The sequence below is a fragment of the Chrysochloris asiatica genome, unplaced genomic scaffold, assembly GCF_000296735.1.
Source record: "Chrysochloris asiatica unplaced genomic scaffold, ChrAsi1.0 scaffold00024, whole genome shotgun sequence".
Classification (NCBI taxonomy): Eukaryota; Metazoa; Chordata; class Mammalia; order Afrosoricida; family Chrysochloridae; genus Chrysochloris; species Chrysochloris asiatica.
The window spans coordinates 7,350,974-7,376,593 of record NW_006408542.1 but is presented as its reverse complement, the minus strand read 5'-3'; the positions used below and the strand labels follow the sequence as shown (position 1 = coordinate 7,376,593).

The 25,620-nt window shown below is 38.0% G+C and overlaps 1 protein-coding gene across 2 annotated transcripts in view; it reads left to right on the top strand.

Moving 5' to 3' along the window:
* Nucleotides 1–25,620, top strand: part of MAP4K3 (mitogen-activated protein kinase kinase kinase kinase 3) — a 295,533-nt gene that overhangs the window by 138,337 nt on the left and 131,576 nt on the right. For both annotated transcript variants that reach the window (XM_006839381.1, XM_006839380.1), the window contains exons 4-7: nt 2,568–2,658; nt 17,934–17,998; nt 19,808–19,863; nt 20,443–20,490. In XM_006839381.1, coding sequence (XP_006839444.1) covers nt 2,568–2,658; nt 17,934–17,998; nt 19,808–19,863; nt 20,443–20,490 — 260 coding nt within the window. The remainder of the gene's footprint in view (nt 1–2,567; nt 2,659–17,933; nt 17,999–19,807; nt 19,864–20,442; nt 20,491–25,620) is intronic.

Sequence of the window (25,620 nt, the reverse complement as noted above, 5' to 3'; positions counted from 1 at the left end):
GGATTTAAAATGCTGATGATCAAAGACCATGGTATGGGTTGCAATTCAGTGTAAATTAAACAAAATCCTCACCACTGGACCAATAAATAACATCATGATAAATAGGGAGAAAAAATGGATTTGTCAGAAGCGTAGTGGTTATGAATCTGGCTGCGAACCTTAAGGTCAGCGGTTCGAAACTACCAGCCGCTCCGCGGGAGAAAGATGAGGCTTTCTACTCCCGTAAAGATTTACACCCTCGGAAACCCTGTACAGGGTCACTATGGGTCAGAACTGACTCGACGGCACTTAACAACAATAACAACAACAACAGAAACTATATTTGGTTGGGTCAACAATCCACACTCATGGAAGCAGCAGTCAGAAAGTCAGAGGATTTATTGTGTTAGGCAAATCTGCTTCATAAGATCTTTTTAGTGTTAAAAAGCAAAGAGACCAGTTTGAGGACTAACAATGGCGCCTAACTCAAGCCATGGTACTTTCAGTCGCCTCATATGCTGCATGTGAAAGGTGTACAATGAATAAGGAAGACCACAGAAGAATTGCATTTTAATTATGTGTTTGAGAAGAATATAAAAAGTACTGTGGACTACCAGAAGAACAAACAAAAAAATCTGCCTTGGAAGAACTACAGCCAGAATATTTCCTTAGAAACAGGATGGTCAAACTTCGTCTCTCACACTTTGGACATGTTACCAGGAGGAACCAGTCCCTGGAGTAGGACATCATGCTTGGTAAATTGGAGGGTTATCACAAAAGAGGAAGATCCCCAATGAAATGGATTGACACAGTGGCAGCAGCAATGTGCTCAAATGTTAGTAACCATTGCCAGGATGGTGCAGATATCTTGGATCTCCTTCACTTGATTGAGGAAAAGTATAATTGAGGGGCAGGTAAAAAAGCAAAAATTCAAAACTTTCTAATTATTTAGTATACCTATGAAAATTGTTATTAGTTTCCTTGTGGCTTTATTATTTCTAATTTTGTATTCCTAGTAAGTTTTTTAAAGTTAGAAATTCTTAGTATTGGGATATGAATTCATATGAAGATCCTGGTTAAGTTATCTTTCTCTGAATCAAATGGAAGCATTAAAATTACTTATTACTTTGAGGATCTTTGAATTATGTGCTCAATTTATTGCAGATTAGAAGCCTGTCATATTGTCTCTTCCCCATTAATTTTTTTCCCTATTACTGGGACAATAAAGTGGCTTTTTGCATTGGGTTTAGATGGTTCATGGCCGACTTACCTCAGATCTCAAATCAATTACATTTGCCAGTAGGAAGATGTCAAAAACAGATATATCAGAACTTAGTATAAAGACTTCATACTTATGATTTGAGCAGGACTTTGGGGAGCTGCCTTCTATGTTTTACTTTGTATTAATATGCATTTAATCAGGCTATTTCATTAGTGTACACTACATGAAAAACTGAGTTCATGGTACCAGGCTACAAAAGAGCGAATTCATTTGTTCTCTTTCTGCATAGTCTCTGGTTCACCACATTTGCATTCACTGCACTTTTGTTTCTTTTCATGACAAGTGTTCATTCAGGAGCCACAGCATGTGACATTGCTATAGGATTGCCAGATCTTGTTTTGGCAGGTGTGGGCAGGGATAGGAGAGAGATTACATGTTAATTGTCCAGCCAGGCTCAAATACAATACCATTCTGCATCCCACCACAATTGCAACAAGATAGTGAAGTACAGGATCAATGTGTAGATGTGGGTTATCTGGAAACCGAAGTACCTCTAGAGTGTAGGCCCCTCAGCTCAACAAAGCCTGTGGAGAGGTACATTTGACACTTCTTGGTATATAAGGATTTCTACCCAACATAAAAGCAGTTCTTTGTGCTAAAATTGTATTGAATGTTATTTGGCAATATAGGGAAAACAATACATTTCTTAATGAATTAATTAGGATGAATGAGTTAGAATCAGCACAATAACAACTGATGACATTTCTATGCCATGGTATTAATAATATCAAATGCTTATATAACTCATGGGATCCCAGTGTGGCACTGTAGGTTTATGTGCTGGACTGCAAAGTTGGCTTGAACTGCAAGGTCTGTGGTTCAAGCTTCCAGATACTCCTTAGAAATCCTATGCAGGGTCGCTGTGAGTCAGAACCATCTCAACAGCACTTAACAACAACAACAACATATAACTCATACTCTGTACCAGGCACTATTGTAAGCATGTTACATATATTAACTCATTTAACCGTCAGCAACAGCCTTGTGAAATAGGTCATTACTGTTATTCCCATTTTACAGACCCTGTGGAGAGGTACCTTTGACACTTTTGTTGTATAAGGTGTTTTCAGTGGACATAAAAAGGTTGGCACAAAGAGTAACTTGTCCAAACTCACATAACTTCATCAGGGAGATTCAGGATATGAAGCCATCTTCATGCTCTTAATCACTGTGCTGTATGTTCTCTTTAAACTAGGATTAAAATTACCATCAAAAGTTGTACTATTATTATACTTAGAAATCAATGGACACTTTGAAACTTACCTTGCCTACTACTAAAACACTCGATATATCTTTTTTATTCTAGGGGAAGACTTTGCAGTTGTACAGCAAGAAATTATTATGATGAAAGACTGTAAACATCCAAATATTGTTGCTTACTTTGGAAGCTATCTCAGGTACACTGCTTGTTTCCCTTTCAGAAAACAATAATGATTCCATCCCCCAATGCATTTAACAAAATAAAATTCATTTAATATCTTTTCTACTTTTCATGTTTAAAAAATAACGTTATTTTCGTATGAATGGGGTTCTAATTTATGACTTGCTTACTATGTTAAATTTGTAAGCAGTATTATAGTCTTCTGTGTTGTTAATTGTACTGTTGGGAAGTCTGGATGTGGTTTCAGTGAGGAAGTTGGCAAGTAAGAACTGACTTTTATGGTTAGCCTTCTTACTGTGGGCTAGAGATCTAAATATGCCATTCTGTTGCCCTTTTCTTCTAGACTTGGGTGGATTTAGAAACCCAGGCGCATCCTTTCCTGGTATGTGTTTATTAGAAACTGGCTTCCCCCCCCCCTTTTTTTTTTTTTTTCTTTTAACTTCACAGTATTGCATCATTTCTTTCCTTTATTTTGCCTAAAGAACTAGGAGCTCTGATTTATTTCATGACTTCTTATTTTTCTAGGCACTAAATGAACTTGAAAGGGCTATGAATTTGCTTCCTCTTGTTTTATTTTGGCAGGACCAAGTTGGATTCCTTGGGGCATAATTCATGGGCTATAACCTCAGGGCCAAATATTGTTTGTTTTTCCACTTATATATGAAACTTGCATTCCTGGTGTGGCAATATAGGATGAGTTAAGGAATACAAGGTCAATTTGAACCACAAGGTCAACAGTTAAACTCAACAGCTGCTCCTTGGAAATCCTGTGTAGAATCGCTATGAGTCGGAACCAACTCAGCAGCACTTAACAACTACAATAATACAACTTAGAGGTGAACATGTGACCTCTTTGTTTTTATAGTTCCTTTCAAAGGGAATTTTGAAGAATGTTTTTATGGGTATTAAAAATTCATCCATTTTGTTCTGATATGCTAAAGTAACATTGTTGTTATTAAGTGCTGTTGGGTTGGTACCAATTTATAGTGACCCTGTGTAGGATTTCTGAGAATCAGCTGGTGGGTTTGAGCTGGCGACCTTGTAGTTCAGAGTCCTTTGGAGCTGCTCTGGCAACAGAAGGAGGTGAGCCAAGCAGATGCACACAGGTGACAGGAAAGGTTGCAATTCCTTCTTTTTCCCCCATGTCTCTCTGGTAACCAGAGGTGTGGCCAGCTCCCACCCTCATCCATTCATAGCACAAGTAGATTTTAAGATAAAACAGGCTATTTTAAGTAGGAAAAATGTTAATAAATTACTAAGAAAAAGTAATATGACTACAGATCTAAAATTTTAAAAAGAGGAAAATCAGAATGATTTAATAAACATTAACACAAGAGAAATGGAGATGTCAAGAAAGCCCAAAAACAGAATTAACTCGGCGTGGAAAATTATTTGGACCAGAGAAATCAGCAGCACTGCAAAAAACACACACAGAAAAATGACAGAAATCACTTCATACCTGTTGATAATTGCACATTTAATGGAAATGTTTTAAATGTACCGGTCAAGACACATAAAGAGCAGAATGGGTAAGTAAGCAGATCTTTAAATATGCTGTCTACAAAAGACACATCAAATAGATGGAGACAGCCTAAATGCTCATCAGCAGAGGAATGGTTAAGCAAAGTTTGGTACATATACACAATGAATGCTACACAACGTTGAAGAATAACTCACAACATGGATGAACCTGGAGGGCATTATGCTGTGTGAAGTTGATCAATCATAAAAGGGCAAATATTGTATGAGAACAGATGTTGTAAAAAGTTAAGACAAGGTTTACTTGATAGAAGAAACAATCTATGATGGTTGCATGGGGTTGGGGAGGGAGAGAAAATTATTCAAGGACTAGAGGATAGATGCATAAGGAGCTCTGGTAGCATAGTGATTACGAATCGGGTTGCAAACCACAAGGTCAGCAGTTAAAAACTACCAGCTGTTTCGTGGGAGAAAGATGAAGTGTTCTGCTCCCAAAAAGATTTATAGCCTTGGAAACCCTGTATAGGGTTGCTATGAGTTGGAACCAACTCTACAGCACACAGCCACCACCACCAGAGGATAGACAGACACATGTTAATGTGGGTGACAGGGCAGGCAGTATACAACAAGGAAGTTAACAAAGGAAAGATAAGAGTAACAGGAGACACAGAGAAGAATGTTATAGTTGAAGTTAATAGATACTATTAACTGTACATGGAGGGGATTTCAACCATTATAATGAAGCAAAGTGTATGATTTGTTGAATATCAAAGTAATGGTCTGCTCTGTAAACCTTCCCTAAATTAACAATAAAAAGTTAAAAAATAGTGCTCGCTTCGGCACCACATATACTAAAATTGGAACGATACAGAGAAGACTAGCATGGCCCCTGTGCAAGGATGACACACAAATTCGTGAAGCATTCCATATTTAATAAATAAATATATAAAAATAAAGACGATGGAACTTTTCCACAAACTTTTTGAAGCTCCCTCATATGCCCTGATTTGGCGCTGTGGGTTAATGTGCCAGACTGCAAAGCCATTTGAATTGCAAGGTCGTTAGTTCAAGCTCACCAGCTGCTTCTTGGAAACCTTATACAGGGTCTCTAGGGGTTGGAATTGACTCGACGACAGTTAACAACGACAACGTATGTCCTAGCAACCACACTTGACAGAGTAGAATTGTCCCATAGGATTTCTAAGGTTGTAGTGGTTATGAATCGGGCTGTGAACTATAAGGTCAACAGTTCGAAACTACCAGCTGTTCCGCGGGAGAAAGATGAGGCTTTCTGCTCCCATAAAGATTTACAGCCTCGGAAACTGACTCCATGGCACATAATGACTACCACCACACTTTGATTGGAACAGATGCCAAGTATGTTCTCCCAACAAGCAGGTGGGTTTGAATCCTTGATCTCTTGGTTAGCAGTTGAGCACTTTAACTGTTGTGCCACCAGGTCTCCTCACACAGACATAACAAATGGAAAAGATTGAAGAATTCTACATTGTTGTCTTTTCTGCTTGTGAAAGCGAGCCTATACCAGTTCTTGGTTCAGCACCCTTGAGCAACTTCAGTTGCCTTGTACTATTAAGGTCATGGGTTTAATAGACAACCCTACTACATTAACTGACCCTTTTCAAGTAGGGCCAGGCACTACCTAAGGTCAGTGACTTTTATACATTTTGAATGAGTTCCTTTAGAGTCAATTGAAGACTACTTAACTGGTGAGTGTTCAACCACAGCACCCTAACAGTGTCTGTATCAATTTTTGCTTTATAGTTAAGAGCACAGTTATAATCATCATTTCAAAAATGTTTGTTTTATTGTGATTGGCACAATAAAATAACCTAACTAAACTTTATTGGGAAGAGTATTTAAAAGTTTTTGTAGACAGTTTTGGTTCTCCCTTAGGAACATCGGTCTAAGACTCTTTCTCTAGCCTGTCCGCATCTTTCAGAAATCTGCAGTCATTCCTAAGACTCACCTAGTGTTCCAGGCCGACCCCCATGCATTTATATAGCAGTCTTAGAGTATGGTGAAATAAGCATTAGTATGGTGAAATAAGCATGGTCTTTTTGCCAGGCAGACAAGAAAACAAAACATAAACCAAACTCACTGCCGTTGAGTCTATGGTGACCCTGTAGGACAGACTGGAATTGCTTCCTAGGGTTTTTGAGACAATAACTTTATCCCGGGTTTGAACTGCCAACTTTTAGGTTAGTGGGAGTCCTGGTGTGGCACCCTCGGATAATGTACTAGACTGCAAGTTCGGTTTGAACTGCAAAGTTGGCAGTTCAAACTCATTAGCTGCTCCTTGGAAACCCTCTATAGGGTCACTATGAGTCAGAACTGCCTCGACGGCACTTCGCAACAAGACTTATGCTTAATCCACTGCATCACCAAGGTTGATTTTAGACAGACATGGTGTATTTTAATAGTTAATAGCTTGAGTGCTATAGTCAGATTGTCTAGGCATTTTGGCTCCATATTGATTTACTGGTAGCTATGACAGATTACTTAACCACTCTGTGCTTCAGGTTTTTTGATTATGAAATGTGGGTGGTAACAGCAGCCATATCAGGAGATACTTGTTAGGATTTAATGCATAAATACATGGAAAGTGCTGCACTGCTGCAGTGATTTATTTACTGTGGCTTTTCTAGTCATAATCTTTGTATGCCCACCAAACAACAATTACATACTGTACCGCAAGATCTAGGTATACAAAGCTTTTCTCTGGAAGTTTAAAATTTAAAGTAAAAAGAGCTAATTTGGAAGTCTGCCTTTATCTGTGTATTTGTATGTGTCTATGAGTCCTGGAGCCCTGGTGTGACCCTGTATAATAAGCATTCGACCTCAATGTCAGTTTCAGCCACAAGGTTGGCATTTCAAACTCGCCAGCAGCTCCTTGGAAACTCTATATAGGGTCGCTATGAGTTGGAACCAACTCAACGGCACTTAACAACAACAGCTCCTGATGTGGTGCGGTAGGATTAGCACAGGACTGCTAACCATAAGGTCGGTGGTTAAAACCTACCAGCTGCTCTTTGGAAACCCTACATAGGGTCATTATGAATCTGAACTAACCCAATGGCTTGTAACAGCAACAACAGTAACATATTTTTAAGACAATAGAATTAAATCACTGTGTTGTTATTAGGTGCTTTGAATCAGCTCTAACTCAGAGCACAATTATGCAGTCCTATGCCCTTCTCACAGTTGTAATTATGTGTGAGCCCATTATTCCAGTTGCTGTGTCAATCTATCTTTTTCCTCTTTTTTGCTGACCTTAATCAAAAGTCAACTTCTCCAGGGACTTTTCCCTCCTAACCACATGTCCCAAGTACAAGGGACCAAGTCTCACCATCTTGCCTCCTGTACTTTCTTTCAACACAAAGTTATTTGTTCTTCTGGAAGTCTATGATACTTTCAGTGTTCTTCTCCAGCCATAATTCAAATGCATCAATTCTTCTGTGGTCTTCCTTATTCAGTTTATATGAGACAATTGAAAATACCATGGCTTGGTTCAGGGACAGACTAGTACTCAGCGTGATATCTTTGCTCTTTAATATGTTGTTGTTGTTAAGTGTCGTCGAGTAGGTTCCGACCCATAGCGACCCTGTACAGGGTTTCCGAGGGTGTAAATCTTTACAGGAGTAGAAAGCCTCATCTTTCTCCCGCGGAGCGGCTGATAGTTTCGAACCGCTGACCTTAAGGTTCGCAGCCTGATTCGTAACCACTATACTGTATGTTAAGGAGGTGTTAATGCAGTACATCATTTGATTTCTTGACTTCTCCTTCCAAATACGATTAAATACTTGACAATTTCTATTTTTTTCTGTTTACCATGATTTTATTTATTAGTCCAGTTTTGTTTTCTTTACATTGAGCTATAATCCATACTAAAGACTATTCTTTGATCATCAGTGCTTCAAGTCCTCCGTGCTTTCAGCAAGCAAGTTTGTGCCATCTGCATATTGAAGACTGTTAATGAACCTCCCTCTAATACTAATGTCATGTTCATCTGTATATAGTCTAGCTTCTTGGATTATTTGTTCATCTTACAGATTAAATAAGTGTGCTGAAAGTGTAACTGTGATTCACACCTATCGTGATTTAAAATCACTCAGTATCCCCTTGTTCTAATTGAACTACCACCTCTTGGTCTAGGTATAGGTTCCAAATGAGCACAGTGAAGTGTTCTGGGATTCCCATTCTATGCAATGCTATCTGTATTTTATTATGATCTAGACACTTGAATGCCTTTGCATAGTCAATAAAATACAAGAAATCATCTTTCTGGTGGTCTCTGCTTTTAGCTAAGATCCGTCTGATGTCAGCAGTGATACCCCTCATGCCATGTCCCCTTCTAAATCTGACTTGAATTTTTGGAAGCTCCCTGTTTATACACTGCTGTAATTGTTTTTGAATTTATTTTAGTATAATCTTCCTTGAGTGTGATATTAATGGTTATTGTTGCTAAGTGCAATCGAATGAGTTCCAACCCATAGCAACCCTATATAGGATTTCCATGGAGCGGATGGGGAGTTTCAGCTTCCGACCTCATGTTTCAAACTGACTTTGCAGTCCAGTGCATTAGCCCACAACACCACACCAGGGCTCTGATATTAATGATATTGTTCAGTAATTTCAACCTTATGTTGTTAACCTTTCTTTGGAATGGGAACAATACTGATTCTTTCAGCTAATTGACTAACTAATTTTCAAATTGGCATAGACAAGTGAGTGCTTCCAGTGCTATATCAATTTATGTAAACATTTCAATTGGTATTCCACCAATTCCTGGTGCCTTGTTTTTAGATGCTACCTTCATTGCAGCTTGAACATCTTCCTTCATTTTTGTGTTTGATCCTCAGTGTTCATCATTAGCATTTTTTCAAAATCTGATATAGAGCTCACTCACATTTTTGCTAACCTTGTAGCTTTTATTGAGCAGATCCTTTAGCAGTTTGAGAATCTTTCTCTTTGACTTGGAGGATCATTGTATTTGTCCACTGTGACATGCCTAGATTGAGAGCAATAGCATTCACTGATGTTCCACCTTGTTGTTGTTTTTAAGTGCTGACGAATTGGTTCTGACTCATAGTGACCCTGTATGTGATTTCCAAGGAGCGGCTGATGAGACTGAACCACTGACCTCGCTATTCAAATCTACTTTGCAGTCCAGCACATTAGCACGTACTGTTGTTTAATGACCCTGTGTTTGACTTCCAAATGAATACTTCTCGGCTTCTTGCTGCTGCTATCACTGGCATTGGTTTTGCTGTTTGTGGGCCATGGTGGGTTTTTCGTGGTAATATTTTTTAAAGAAAATTAAAAAGATAACAGTTTAACACTCTAGACTCGGGATACATGAGATTGGATGCTGCCACCAATAAGCTGAAACATACACACTGTTATTCGGTAAACTTTTTAGATAGAACGTATAGTATAGTACATACATAAGCTATTTGTAGGCATTTATTTTGAGGCACAACTTGAAATGACAAGAAACAGCTGTAAACATACCTTAATAATCAAAACATGGAATGTTCAAAATATGATTCTAGGAAAATTGAAACTTGTAAACAATTCAATGGAGTGCATAAACTCATATCCTAGGTATTAGTAAGCTTAAATGGACTGTTATTGACCATTTTGAATCTGACAATCACTTGGAATGAAAAATTGAAGAGGAATGGCATCACATTCATCATCAAAAAGAACTCATCAAGGTCTGTCTTGAAGTACAACGCTGTCTCTGAAAGGATAAAGAATAATATCCATATATGCCTACAACAAAGATTAGTTAACACCACTATTATTCAAATTTATGCACCAACCACTAAAGCCAGTGATGATGAAATCAAAGAATTTTATCAACTTTTTCAGTCTGAAATTGCTCAAACATGTAATCGAAGATGTATTGATAATTACTGGTGACTGGAATGCAACGGTTGGAAACAGAGGAAATGATCTGTTGTTGGAAAAATGGGAAAATATGACCTTGGTGATAGAAACAATGCTGGAAATTGCATGATAGAATTTTGCAACATAAGTGATTTTTTCTATTGCAAATACCTTTTTTAAACATCATAAAAGACAACTATACATATCAACCTCACCAGATGGAAAAAATGAGGAGGTAAAAGAGCTAGATAGAAAATTTCAAAGAGAATCATGAGAAGACAAAGTCAAATAACAAAATATGCAAAGACCTGGAGGTTGAAAACTAATAGGAAAGACCATGCTTAGCATTTCTCAAGCTGAAAGAGATGAATAAAAGTTGAAGCCTTGACTTTCAATACCGAAGGATTCTATGGGCATAATATTGAAAACATCAAAAGAAGATGGAAAGAATACACAGACTCACTGTACCAAAAGAAAAGATCAGTGTGCAACTATTTTAAGAGGAAGCATATGATTAAGAGCCAATGATCAGTTATAGGCTGAAGATGGGCTTACAGATTTTCTGTAGTCATGTATCCCGATACTCCTTTCTATCCCACTCGTGTCTATTTTACAGTAGTGGGCAAGGGAAACCAACATTCATAAGACAGTCAAGCATCTTAACATATTTCTTCTCTTTTACCCATTCAGACTATGCCTTCCTTGATCCCTGTTTCACAGGGCCCTGTTGGTCCCACGTTGAGCATACATCACTACCCATTAGCCCATGCAAATCTGCCTTAATGTTGCATTGTCTGCCTTGTTCTTCCATCCCCTTTCTCCTTCTTGTGTATTGCCCTCGCAATGCTCGAACTATGATGTGTCTATCCCTTAACCTGTACTCTACTGTCCCCTCCCTGCCACCCTTGATAGCCAACAAAGAATTTTTTTTTTCTTTTTAGTATGGGATGGGTATCTTTTCTTAAGCTTCATATTTTTAATGTTTCCATGTTCTTTTTGGATTATCATTTTCTTGGTATGTTGTGAAGTATTAATTTTCTTTGCAGTTACCCTGTTATCTATTAACATTTTCCTCCATTTAAAACAGTCAATTTTACCCTGAAAACTATCTGACCTCCTCATCACCTGGATCTCTGTTCCTATATTTTTACCTTCTTTCATATCATAATTGTTTTGATCTTATGCTGACCTCCTAGATCCTCTGAATTTGTTCTTGTAGTTACATTCTGTTCTGGACTCTTCCATCTGTCAATTGAGTTCCTGGTGGTGTTGCCACCTATGTCAGTCTCTGGTTGTTGTCTGTTCTTCTTGGTTCTCTGTCCAAAGAACTCCCTTTAGGATGTTTTGAAGAGCTGGGTTGGCTTTGACAAAGTCCCTTAGCTTCTGTTTACCCTGGAATGTTTTTATTACCATGTCCTATTTGATTGACAGATATGCTGGGTAGTCATTTCTTGGTTGGCAGTTTTTTTCTTTCAGGGTTTTATATATGTCTCCCCATTGCCTTCTTGCCTGCATGGTTTCTGCTGAAAGATCAGAGCTTAACCTTATTTGCTTGCCTTTGTAAGTAACACTTCTCTTTTCCCTAGCTGCTTTTTCAGGATTCTCTCCTTATGTTTGATTTTGGATAGCTTGATTATGATGTCTTGGTATTTTTATTTGGAGTCTATCCTTTCCTGGGGTTCAGTGAACTTCTTGAATGCTTTTCGTTTTTCAGGATGTTATGGAAATTTTCTTCCAGAAGCTCTATCTCCTCTGTGGTCTTCTGTGATTCTTCCTATTCCAGAATACCAGTAATTCTTAAGTTATTCCTCTTCATGGTGTCACACATGAATCTTAGACTTTCTTCAGATTTTTTCATCCTTTTTCTCTGCTTGTTTTTCTGTCTTAGCAGTATTAAGAGATTTGTCTTCCAAATCTTCTATTCTGGCTTCTGTCTCTTCAGTTCTACTCCTTTGCCCTTTCGGTGTATTGTCCATTTCTGATATTTTATTATGAAATTGTTTGGACCTCTTTTTACAGGTTTTGAATTGTTTCCAATACTATTTCTGTTTTATTTGATTGGTCCTGTAGTGCTTTCCTTACTTCTTCCTTATTTTTCTCAATCCCTTTGTAAAGCATTCGGATATACCTTAATATCATTCTCCTGAGTTCCTTCTGAGGCACTTCCAAAACCTGCCCTCTTTCCAATGGGAAGTGTAGGTCTACCTGCAGCTCATTTATTTCAGTTACTCTATCTTGTTTCTGGATATGTGCCAAAATCATATACTGTCTCTTGGGCATCTTTAGTAAGTATATGTGTTTTCAGTAATTAGATGAATGTATGTTGTTGTATTATTAAGCTTTCTGATTGCCTCCAGGTAGTTGTGACCAGGAGATGGGCTTTCTTTTTCACTTTTCTTGTTTCTCAACTCATAGTAGCTGTAGCAGGTGTTGGTTTTCTATGTGGTGCATAGCAGCTGGTATTGGTTCTTGCCTTGATGGAGGGTTTTTATACACTGGGCTATGTGACCACAATTGCTGCCTTTTCTTGGAAAACATAGGGAGAGAAAGCCCATCCCCCAAGGTAAAATAAATAAATAAAACCACAATAGCAAAATTAAACCCATATTGGATATCACAGTCTATAATCACACACACATACACACACACAATATAGTAGCAAAAATATGAGTAGGATTTTAAGCCCTTTGCTCAGCTGGCTAGAATTGTTCTGGGAGACTGTTCCATTTTAAGCAGTTCCTGTTGACCTCTCCCCGTTCTTAGATTCTGCATGCTGTGGTCTTTGATGAGCAGCTCCATGCACATCCGTAGTAGAACCGCTCCTCTACTGTAAGGGTAGCGCATCCACTTACTCCGGCACCCCCTCTTATTGAACCAGAGTGGAGGTGAACAGACATTGAAAAACCAGTGATGAACAAGAAAAAAATGTTCACTTCTTTATTGCCGAGGATTGGTCAGACCTGTGAGGTGGGAGCGCTTCTCTGATCCTACTCCTGCTCTGACATGTCTAAGATGGCTGCTCCGCCACCGGCTAGCAGCCGCAGATCAAAAAATGCCACCTTTCTTGCTTCTGCTACAAATCCTTCTAGCAGTAAGCCTTCAATCCTTCTAAAAATCCTTTATATGTGTTTTGAGTTCTGGGACTGTCCCCTGAACCTACTTCACTCAGTATTCTCTGTTATTACTGTCAGAGGTCTGCCCTGTGCTTCTCCCTAATCTGCCATCAAGCCCCACTCCGCATTTGATTTCTTGACTTCTACTTCCATCAGTGTTGATAATTGATCTTAGCAAAATGAGGTCTTTGACCGCTTCAATCTTTTCTCCAATTATATGGATGTTGTTTATTGATTCTGTGCTAAGGATTTTTGCCTTCTTAACATTGAGATGCAACCCATACTGAAGGCTGTTGTCTTTGATCTTCATCAGTAAGCATTTTAAGTCCATTTCCCTTTCATCAGGCAAGGTTGTATCATCTGCATATCATGGGTTGTTAATGAGCCTTCATCCAATACTGATGCCACATTTTTCTTCATGTAATCCTTCTTCTTGAATTATTTCAACACCGTAGAGATATAATAAATATAGTGAATGAATACAACCCTGGTACACATCTTTCCTAATTTTAAACCATTAGGTGTTCCCTTGGTCTATTGGAACAACTGCCTCTTGGTCTATGTACAGGTTTGTTATGAGCTTGATTAAGAATATTACGTATTTAAGCAAGAAGTAAAACAGGGCCAATAGATTATCGTCTTTTGGTGGTGGTGGTGTGCCTTAGAGTCAGTTCCAACTCATAGCAAACCTGTGTAGGGTTTCTGAAGCTGTAAATCTTATGGGAGCAGAAAGCCCTCATCTTTCTCCCTTGGTATGCCTGATAGCTTCAAACTGCTGACCTTCAGGTTAGCAGCCCGACTTATAACCACTATGCTACCAAAACTGCTTCAGCTCTGGTAGAAGATGGTATTATATCAAAATATATATATAAAGATGCAGAGTACGGCTTTCCTACATCCATTTTCTCCACCAACGAAAACTGTATTTAAACTAAAGGTTAGAAAAACATTATTAAGAAGGAATTGAAGCATACAATAAGTGAGTAGATAATTATAGAGCAGCTAGTCACTTAAATGAGTTCATATGTTTAGATTTATAGAAATTGTATTTCATTATACTGGAAGTAAGCAAATGTGACTGTCATCTATTGTCAGTTGAGTGTCCTTTGACAAAAGAGATATCAAAAGGTTAGAGATCTGTAAATGACTAATATGCTAAGTGAGATTAAATGCACAGTATTAAACCTGAAATTAAGTGTTCATACCCAACAAGGATCCTGGGAAAATTATTAATCAGGTAATTGGTGAGCACTTAAAAGTAATTGTTCATATGGCTCTAATGAGAAGTCATGTCAAATCAACCCTTCTTTCTCTCTTCTTTTTTTTTTTCCTTTAAAAAAAAAAAAAAAGCAAAAGTCAATTTTATTAGCTTATACTTTTAACAAGTTGTAGGAACAATTTGAGTAACTTCTATAAATACCCTATGAGATAAATTATAACAAAAGTAGTAGAAATCAGGCTACATTTATTATGCTCAATTTGTTGTAGATCCTTCACTGCCATTATTCATAAGGTAGTTCATTAACCTTTACAAAGAGTTTTGTATTTAGCAAGTAGACTCCAAAACAATCCTTCAGCCTGTTTTTATAAGCTGAAGTCCTAGTTGCCAGTTCCTTAGCTTCTTAGCACAGGATCTCCCACTTCAGCAGATAGTCCAGTGAGCATGTTTCACCTGAGAGAGAGCTAGTAAGGTGCCTTTGAGGGAACAAAGGGATAAGAATCAAAGCTGCTGCTTTTTTTTTTTTTTTAAAAAGGATGAGATTTAAGAAATAAGAGCAAACCTCCTTCCAAGACTAAGACTCAAGGGGAATACACGATCAGACATGCTCTCTGACTGGTGACCATGTTGGTTACAGATAAGGGGAAGTGAGGGAAAAACAGCAATGAAGCTGCGAGCTAAGCCCTACAATGTTCAATAGACTTCTGTGAACCCAGGTGGAGACCTGGTTGGCCAGCAGTGTGTGGCAAGACATGGGGCCTCTTGGGCCCAGAGTCAGTGACATACCCACATAGAGTGGAGAGTGAAGCGTCCAGCTGATAAGAAGACAGGGCATATGCACAAGAACACCCACACTTGCAGATAATATCCACTTGACCTGGCTTCAGTGACTGGATGATCAGAGCTCAACTAGAAGAGGGAAAAAAAGAGTAATCTTATACAGTTTGATGAACTTGACCTACACCTATAGATGCAGTAGCTCAAAAAAGGAAACAAATCTTTACAGTGAGGGTCATTCCCACCCCCTCGATACACAGGATAGATAGTGATGGGCAACTTGGACATTGGCTACCCAAAGTGGGTGGGCTACAAAGGCAAGAAGTGACTGGCTTACAAGCTTTCAAGAGGGAGTTGAGTTCCAGAGGATGCAGGGAAAGGTAGACTCTCCACTGAGTGGTTTCCAACCTGTCTGGACAGGGCTGGTGAAAGGAGATGGGTGTGAGACTCTTGTGGCTCAATAGTGAATAATTGCTGTCAGGACTAACTCTGAGAGTTGCAAATGTAAAGGTAGTCATTGTGTAACAAAATGAGGGGAGTGGTTGCCAGGGAGAAGAGAGGAGAGTGGGCGGGGCCCTATCCAGAGAAGCAGTGACTCCAGAGATGGAGACAGAGATGACGTGGTGAGATGGAGCGGCTGGGGACTCTAGACCCAGAGAGGGAGAGGGCCTGTGTGCTGACGACCAAGGGGCAGGCTTGATGATGTATGGAGGGGATTGTAACCATGACAATGAAATGATATTAGGGTGAATGTAAAGCTAATGTTCTGTCCTGTAAACTATGACATAATTCACTATAAAACATTTTTATTAAAAAAGAGAAAAAATGGGAAGTCTTGTGCTTATTAATCCAGTGAGTTAGCTTCAGTACAGATATGAAGCTGAAAAGAATACTGTTCTGACGACTTTTTACATATAAAAAGATTCAGAGGTTTTTGTAAATTACAAGCTGCAAATTTAATGTAGTTGCTAAGAAACTAGAAGTAGCCTTAAGCCAAGACAATAGATTTATAGTGTTCAAATAAAGAAGATAATTGCTAGATTCTCTGGGGGGATTTAGACTTCTCCCTCTGCAGTCACTAGTCAGAAGTACCCTTTTTTCGTTTGGACTAAAACCACACACCTGCCAGACCCAGACACCCATTCTGAGAGTTCTTAAAACCATGCCTCAGGGACAGCTAGCTCATATTCTACATCATCAATTGCCATGCCTCAGTTTCATCTGTATGGCTGCCACCTGCTTATAGCAGATCCTGGTAACTTCAGATCTCATTGGGCTTCACTCTCTTCAGATTTTCTTTCTACTCCGTACTCCCAGTTACTTACCTTTCACTGATAGTTTGTGTTCCCTTCTGTGTACTGCAGCTAACCAAGTCAGTTTACCTCTCAGGATTGACTAATCCTACCACTACTGCCCACCCCGACTGCTACTTCACTTGTTAATGCACTTTGTGTTCTACTCGTACAGTCAGAATAGTGCTTGATTCTCGATGCCATATTTTAAGAGTGACAGTAACTAACTAGAGTCATTTAGATGAAGGTTACTGAAGTGAGAGGAGTCTGCAGAGCAGGCATTGTTCACGTTGTGACCCCAGCATATTTCAGCCTCAGTTCTTGCCATCGTCTCTTCGTGGTCCACTCATGCTGAAGCACCCGCAGTCTCTCAAATAAATATGGCTTCTTCTTTAAGGTTTGCTTTCTTTATGCACAGGCCTCTTTCCTTCCTTTCCCTGGTGAATTCTAACTTCAATGTTGAAACCCATTTCCATGAAGCCTTTCCTTATCTCTCCTATGTATTCTGTCTTCTGGGTTCTCACAACACTTTAGATATGCCTGAATTATGCATTAATGAAGCTATAATCCTAGAGCTAACCAAGTTTTTTCTGTAAAGGGGGGCCATATAATAAATATGTTAGACTTTTAGGAGACATGTGGTGCACTGTAGGATAAATACTGGATTGCCAATCTCAAATCCACTGATGCAGACCCACCAGCCGCTTGTCGAAAACACTGTACAGGGTCACTGTGAGTCTGAATTGACTCAACAGCAGTTAACAACAACATAGATAACTTAGAATGTGATGGTGTGAGAGAAATTAATTCTCAAGTTATTGTTATAAGTGCCTTTCAGTCAGTTCTGACCCATATCGAGCCGTACAGGGTTTCTAAGAAATGGCTAGCAGGTGTGAACTGCCAACATAACAATTAGTAATCCAATGCTTGTCCTACAGCACCATACCAGGACTCTCAAAGACCAGTGAATGATGTATTTTAACAAAGATTATATTGGAAAGATCTTTGTTAGATCTATAAATATGAAAGTTTACATTCAATCTGTCTTGTTGATGATAGTCACCTCTGCTAATCAAAATTATGCATTTTGAATGTATTACCATTATTTTTTGTCATGATACTTGTACATAAATTTTTATGAGCCTTTTAATTAACCTCAAGTTTTATCATGGGTATAGTGGATAAAACGTGGGAGATGTTTTTAAGTGTAGGAAATTTTTCTCTTGTTATTTACATGTGCTTAATTACAGCTTGATATTCTGTAAGTGGTATGTTGTATTAAAGCCCTGGCTTGTGTTATAGTAACACAGTATAAGTAATTCACCTACTCAGAGATTAGTTAGCTGTTTTTATGTTTTATGGTGTGGTTTTTTTTTTTTTTTTGCAGGTACATTACAGTTAAGTACTTTTTCAGAATTAGAATACAAAACCTTAAAATATATATTAAGTCACAATTTTAGTCTTGAAAATGTGATACATACTTACTTTCTTTTTATAGGCGAGATAAACTTTGGATTTGTATGGAGTTTTGTGGAGGTGGTTCCTTACAAGATATTTATCATGGTAAGATTTTTATAGGAATTAAATAGAATTTCTTCAAAATACAGCTGTTTATTAAAACATTAACATTGCTTGAAGAAAAGAAAACTATTATTTTATTACTATCTTATTTAACTATATAAAGATACTTAAGATATACATTGTTGTTGTTAAGTACCATAGAGTTGGTTCCAAATCAGTGACCCTCAATAGCATTTAAACTAGACCTTCAGAAAACATGCAAAGACCTTGACCGCTAACACTGAGCCAAAAGAACATCTAGATGATAAATGAGTAGTGATACTACAAAGATAATTGAGTTGACTCTCATGTCAGGAAGCGTCAGTTGCATGCTTGTTCTCAGATAGTGCTAGATTCTGGGGAATTAAAAACATGAGTAAAGCATTTTTCACTGGAATTTTTAATGGTGAATATAAAAGAGAAAGAGTCTCCACTGAATAGTTTTCATCTTGTCTAGATGGGTCTGGTTAAAAGAGATGGGGATAAGATTCTTATGATTCAGTAGTGAGTAATTGTTATCGTGACAAATTGCGACTGTAACAATTGTAAAGGTAGAAGTTTTGTAACAAAAATGGGGGGAGGAGTAAATCTTACAGTCCAGAAACAAAGAAACTGGCAGCCAGGAGGGAAGATTTGTAGAATGTGCCCTTTGGCGATGTGGATTATTGTATATACCTGAGTGTTGTTTTTTTAAAAAAGAAAAAGGACCTTAAACAAATAATAAATAAGGGGAAATCTGATGCAGACCGTGCAGACCCAGTCAGGAGTTCAAGTCCCTGTGGGCCCAAGCGTTGCTGACCGTCCAAACCATAAGCTCTGAGGATCAGACTTTAGCCACCTAGCAGACATAGCAAAATGTCCCTTATCTGATTATTCAGTTATGCTGGTTAGTAATTCCATACATGAGCCCTGGATACCCACAGATAAATGTAAAAACCTTCCCTAAAAGCCGAGACTGTAAATTCCAAAAAGGCAAAGTTTTTCCCAAAAAAAAAGCTAAAGAGGATAGAGAGAAACTCTGTTAACTGATGGCATGTGGAGGGGATTATAATCAATGTAATGAAACAAGTTATATGAATGTTTGAATGTGAAACCGATGATGTGCCCTGAAAACTTGCACTCAATCCACAATAAAAACCTTAAAAAAGAAAAAGGAGAAATGCTAAAGTGAATAGAGAGAAACACTGTTGGCTGATAGTGCATGGAGGGGATTATAATCTTTGTAGTTAAACAGGGTGTATGACTTGTTGAATGTAGAACTAGTGACCTGCCTTGTAAACGTTCACTCAAGCTACAATAAAAACCTTAAAAAAAAAAAAAAAAACTTTGACAAAAACTAGCTAATCCTATACTGTATGCTTATTTCTTGTAACATATAAGTTGTTGTTGCTTATTGCTAAGTGCTGTGGAGTAGGCTCTGACTCATAGTACCCTCCGAGCGATGGAATAGCTGGTGGGTTTGAACCACCTACCTTGTGGTTAGCAGTTCAGTGTTGATCCTACAGCACCACGCCAGAGGTAATATTAATCATTGAGTTGTAAAACACGAAACTGTAATTAACTTCAGATGCTCTTTTGGTCATTTCTTCATTAATATTTTTTTGAGCAGCTATTTTGTATCAGACACCATTGTAAACACTGGAGATGCAACAGTAGACAAGTCAGGCAAAAAGCCTTTCTCTTTTAAGCTTATATTCTAGTAAAATTTAGACATGTTAAATATATTGCTAAATGGAACTTTTAAAACAGTCTTATTGTAAAAAAATTGCATTGACTGATTTTTTTTTTTAAATTAATTTTCTTCTCTTACAGTAACTGGTCCTCTATCAGAACTGCAAATTGCATATGTTAGTAGAGAAACATTGCAGGTAAATCAACTGTTAATTAAAATTCAATATTAAACTAAGGGTTAATATATTGTTCACTGGTTAATAAATAAGTCAGGATTAAATATTTTTATTTCTTCAAAAGAGCTTTAATAAACTTTATTTGTGTAATGAATTCAAAACTATATTTACAAATAAATACTTTAAAGCCTAAGTGTGATAATATAAACTTCTAAAATCCAATCAGTTAGAAATTGTTAGTTTTTTATTCTTCCTATTACCAAATAAATATTTGAAAAATATGTAGTATGATGGAAATTGAAACTCATTAGGAAGTACTGGATATATATACATTTTTATAAAAACTATTTTAAATTTATTTCAGAGTTTACTGCAAATTATTTATATTAGGAAAATTAGTTGGTCTCACTGAGCTTTGCATTGCTTGCTTAATTCTGTTTCCTTTTAGGATGTTTCAATAAAATAAATTAATGATTGCTAGACTTCTGTAATGACTAAGAAAAAAACAAAACAGAGAATAATATTCAGCTGACTCTTTGTAATCCCAGTGTGTGCTCTGTGGTAAAATCATATTTATTTTTCTGTTTTTCAAAACTCCAGGGATTATACTATCTTCACAGTAAAGGAAAAATGCACAGAGATATAAAGGTATATATATACATCATATTTTTAACCTATTAACCCTCTCTTCATTTGAAAGTACTCTGATCAAATGGTTAAGCAGAATTGTTTTTATTTGATGAATTTATTGATTGAAATATAACGTATTACTATAATAACATTGGTACTCTAAGGGTTGGATTAAACTTTTTAGTGACTGGGTTCAGATACCATTCACATACCATAAAATTCACCCCTTGAAAAGTACAGGTATGTATTGCTTAGCTTTTACAATACAGTCTGTGAAATAGGACCATATTGTATGAACACCATATTGTGTACTAGCTGTTCCTGTGTAATCCATAGTTAAATCTCTGTAAAGCTTGTTATATTAAAACATTATGGAATCTTGATGGACAAAGCCTGAGAGCTGTATACACTAGATACAAGAGGCTAGCATTTTGGGTGTGCAACTGGGCCAAGCAGGGGCTGCGCTGGCAGCCACATCAGGACTTTGTACCTATCCAGGGTGTTAGGCTTGGGGAGGACTGATGAAGTGACCATGGGACCAGGTATGCAGGTGGCTGCTGCTACTGCTAGGGACCCGTGAGCATCCGTGGCCCGACTGAAGCTGTGCTGTGTCAGGAGTGAAAAGCTGCATCACTGCTGGACGGGTGAATGAAGGCAAGAGGGAGAAGTGCAGGAGGAGACAGTTTTAGGACTGGGGCGTACCAGAGCTCTGCTGCTCATTCACTCTGGGGAAATAACAAAAGAAGAGCTGCGTTTCCTTAAACAGACACACACACACTTTACGGGATTCACATGTGGTTTGATATTGACTGAACATATATTAAGTAACACATAACTGGTGTACAAGTTAGTGAATTAATGCTTTAATGACTCATTTTAACATGTAGTTATTTATTTGGGAATTGCAGATTAGGTCCATGGCTTCCATCAGTTTATAGTATTACGGAAGTTTTATGCTTTAAATATTATTGTAAGCTTTATCCATCTCAAGATACTTTCATTGATAATGCAGCAGTATGGGTACATTGTTGTTGTTAAGTGCCATCGAGGTGGTTCCAATTCATAGGAATCCTGTGTAGGGTTTCCAGTGAGCAGTTGGTGGGTTTGAACTGGGTACATTAAACTGTGATACTTTCTGATGGTAGTTCATTAAGTGACAGAAGAGAACAATTGCATCAAATGTGCTTGGTGAGCTCAGTGATGAACCAGATGCTGTGGTAGGACCCCTGAGGTTATTTCTAAAGATACTACCATCTCCCTAACTTAAATAGTTCCCCTTTTTGTTTATTTTTCTTTTCTGTCTTTTCTCCTCCATCTTCCCTTCTTTTCTCCCCCTTTGTCTTACAAAACTTTCTCTGTCATAAAGGCTCATAACTTTTTTTTAAATAGTGTTCTTTGAGTCCGATGAAAGCCATGGACTTTCTCAGAAAAATGCTCTTAAGCACTTGTCTTGAAATTTCAGTGAATTCACAGATTATCTGTTGAGATCCCTTTGTTTATGTATTTTTCACAAAGACACAACTTTGGAATTCAAAGGTAGAAGAGACCATAAGAAAATGAAATCAAGAAAAGTTTCATGTTATGGGTGCTTAGATGATTTGGAAGGATTGATGGAGTTTTGTCAGAAATGGAGGTTAGAGTGCATTCCAAACCGAAGGTACAATGTGAGCAAAAGAAAGATACAGAGATCAGAAAGTGGGTAGTTTTAGAGAACAGAAAGCCACCATATTATTGAAATGGAGAGAATGTATGAAAATGATAGGAGATAGGGTTGGCAGAGGTGGTTACGTGGTCCATCATATAAGGCTTTAAGTACCAGACTTCAAAGTAAGGGCCAGCTGGGTAGAATTCTTATGGTCACTCCTGTGTCTACCCTTGTCTAAACTACTGTACCAATTGAACTTCTGTAATACCTTTGTAACTGATTTTCTTGTTTCCATTATTGTAGTTCTTCAGTCCATTACCCAACTGGCAGACAAAGTTCTTTTAAAATCAGATCATGCCACTCTCCTGCCTGTAAACCACCAGTGACTTCCCTTCAAAACCAGTATCAAATCCAAACAGTTTTACCATGACTGACAAGGCTCTACCTGATCCAGCCACTATTTCTCTCACATCTCATGTCATACTTCTCTCTATTTTACCCATTCTGCCTTGTATGTCTTTAGACTTTGAATCATTTGCTGATTTATTCATTCATACATGTATTCACTTTCATAAATTATTTTATTTGAATATAAATTCCTTGAGAGCTGGGACTAAGTTTTATTCGATACATTATGCCTAGAGCTTAAAATAGCACCTGGCTACTAGTAGTCTCTCAGGCATGGATGGTTGGATTGGGAGACCGGCAGGAGATTGGTAGGTTGGACATGTTGACAGGTGGATGGGTGGAGAAGAAAGGAAACATTAAAGGCCATAATTTGCAAATTATGTGATATAAACTGAAACTCTGGAAATGTAATTTGAAACTGGGTAGAGAACAAATTTAGGACTCGAACAACACTCTAGATAGATAGGTGCTGTTGTTGTTATGTGCCATGAAGTCGGTTCCAACTCATAGTGACCCTGTACAGGGTTTCCAAGGCTGTAAATCTTTATGGGAGCAGAAAGCTTCATCTTTCTCCCGTGGAACACCTGGTACTTTCAAACTGCTGGCCCTGAGGTTAGCAGCCTGATTCATAACCACTGCACTACCAGAGCTCCTTAGGTAGGTCCTAGATTAAATTAAAATTTCTCCTTTATTCTCGTCTGTGTCCTCTTCCTTTCCCCTGTTTCATAGAGTTATAGCTTCATGGGTTGTTCTGTTCCTTTTTGAAAGTGGCGTATTAAAATCTCCCACTATAATTGTAGATTTATCTATTTCTTTCTTCAATTCGAATAAGGTTTGATTCATATATCTTGGTGCTTTTTCATTGGGAGCGTAGATATTTATTATGGTTATGTTATCCTGCTCAATTGATCATGAGATAGTGTCCTTCTTTATCTCTTATGCTGGTTTTTGTCTTAAAGTTTACCTTATTAGAGATTAGTATTGCCACTCTTGCTGGTTTAGTGTTGCAGTTAGCTTGGTGTATTTTTTTCCCATTCTTTAACTTTTAGTCTGTTTTTGTCTTTGTGTGTAAGGTGTGTATCTTACAGGCACTATATTGAAGGGTGTTGTTTTCTTATCCATTCTGCCACTCTCTGTCTCTTCGCTGGTGCATTCAATCCATTGAGATTCAATGTAATTATCAATAGGCATGAATTAATTGCTGCCATTATGTTAAATTTTTGGTAGTGCTGTTCGTTCCTTTGTTCTGCATGTCTTCTTGTGAGTTTGTGTTTTTTGTGTTATTTCTTATTGGTTTTTTCTTAGTTTTCAAGTTTGCTTGTTCTGTTTGGAAGTTAATTTTCATGGTAAGTTGTGAAGTATTAACTTTCTTTGGGGTTACCTTATAGTCTATTAACTTTTCTCTTCATTCAAGACAATCTACTGTATCCTGTAATCTACCTGACCTCCTCACCACCTGGATCTCTCTGTGTTCCTACATTTTCCCCTTCTTTGACACTGATATTATTTTGATCTTCAGTTGACCTCCCAGCTCCTTTGAATTCGTTTTTGTAGTTTTGTTCTGTTGTGGACTGTGTTGTCGTCTGAGTTTCAGGTGGTGTGGCCATGCCTGTCAATCTCTGGTTGTTGTTTGTTCTTGATTTTCAATCCAAAGAACTCCCTTTAGAATGTTTTGATGTGCTGGATTGGCTTTGACAAAATCCTTCGCTTCTGTTTATCCTAGAATGTTTTGATTGCACCATCGTATTTGATTAACAGTTTTGCTGGATAGACGATTCCTGGCTGGCAGGGTTTTTTTTTAGGGTTTTGTGTATGTCTCTCCATTGCCTTCTTGCCTGCATGGTTACTGCTGAATAGTCAGAGCTTAATCTGATTTGCTTGACTTTGTAAGTAACATTTCTCTTTTCCCTGGCTGCTTTTAGAATTCTCTCCTTGTCTTTGATTTTAGAGAGCTGGATTATTATATGTGTTGGTGATTTTCTTTTGGGGTCTATCCTTCTTGGGGTACGTTCGGCTTCTTAAATGTTTATCTTCTCATCTTTCAAGATATTAGGGAAATTTTCTTCCAGAAGGTCTTCAACTATTTCCTCTGTGGACTTCTCTGATACTCCCTGTTCCGAAATGCCAGCAATTCTTAAGTTGCTCCTCTTCATTCTCCAGAATTGACCATGTGTTAGGTCACAAAGCAAGCCTCCATAAATTTACAAACATCAAAATACTACAGAGCATCTTTCAGACAACAATCTCTATAAAACTAGAGATCAACAACAAGAAGACGAAGACTAGCCATTAGAGAAATGCAAGTCAAAACAACAATGAGATATCATCTCACACCAGCAATAATAGCAAACATCAAAAAAGTAGAGGAAAGTAAATGCTGGCAAGGATGTGGAGAGACTGGGACTCTCCTACATTGTTGGTAGGATTGCAAAATGATCCAACCACTATGGAAAGCAATATGGCACTTCCTCAGAAGGTTGGAAATAGAAATACTTAATGATACAGCAATATCTCTACTTGGTATTTACCCACAAGAAATACGAGCCATAACACGAGTAGATTTATGCACACCAGTGTTTATAGCAGCACTATTTACAATAGCAAAAAGATGGATACAGTCTAAGTGCCCATCAGTTGAAGAATGGATAAACAAACTGTGGTACGTGCACACAATTGAATACTGTGCTACCTTGAAGAACAACAAGGAAGCTGCAAGCCACTGCAAGAACCTTGAGGACATTGTTGTTGTTAAGTGCCATCAAGTCGGTAACGATTCATAGCAACCTTATGCACAGCAGAATGAAGCACTGCCTGAAGCTGGGCCATCCTCACTACTGTTTCCACGCTTGAGACCATCGATGCTGCCACCTGGCCTCTCCATCTTGTTGAGGGTCTTCCTCTTTTTCTCTGACCCTCCACCTTACCATACATGATATCCTTCTCCAGTGACTAGTCCCTCCTAACAATATATCCCAAGTATGAGAGATGAAGTTTGACCATCTTGGCCTCCTAGGAGCACTCTGGCTACAGTTTTTCCAAAATGGATGTATTGGTTCTTTTGGCAGCCCATGGCACTTTTAATATTCTCCTCCAAC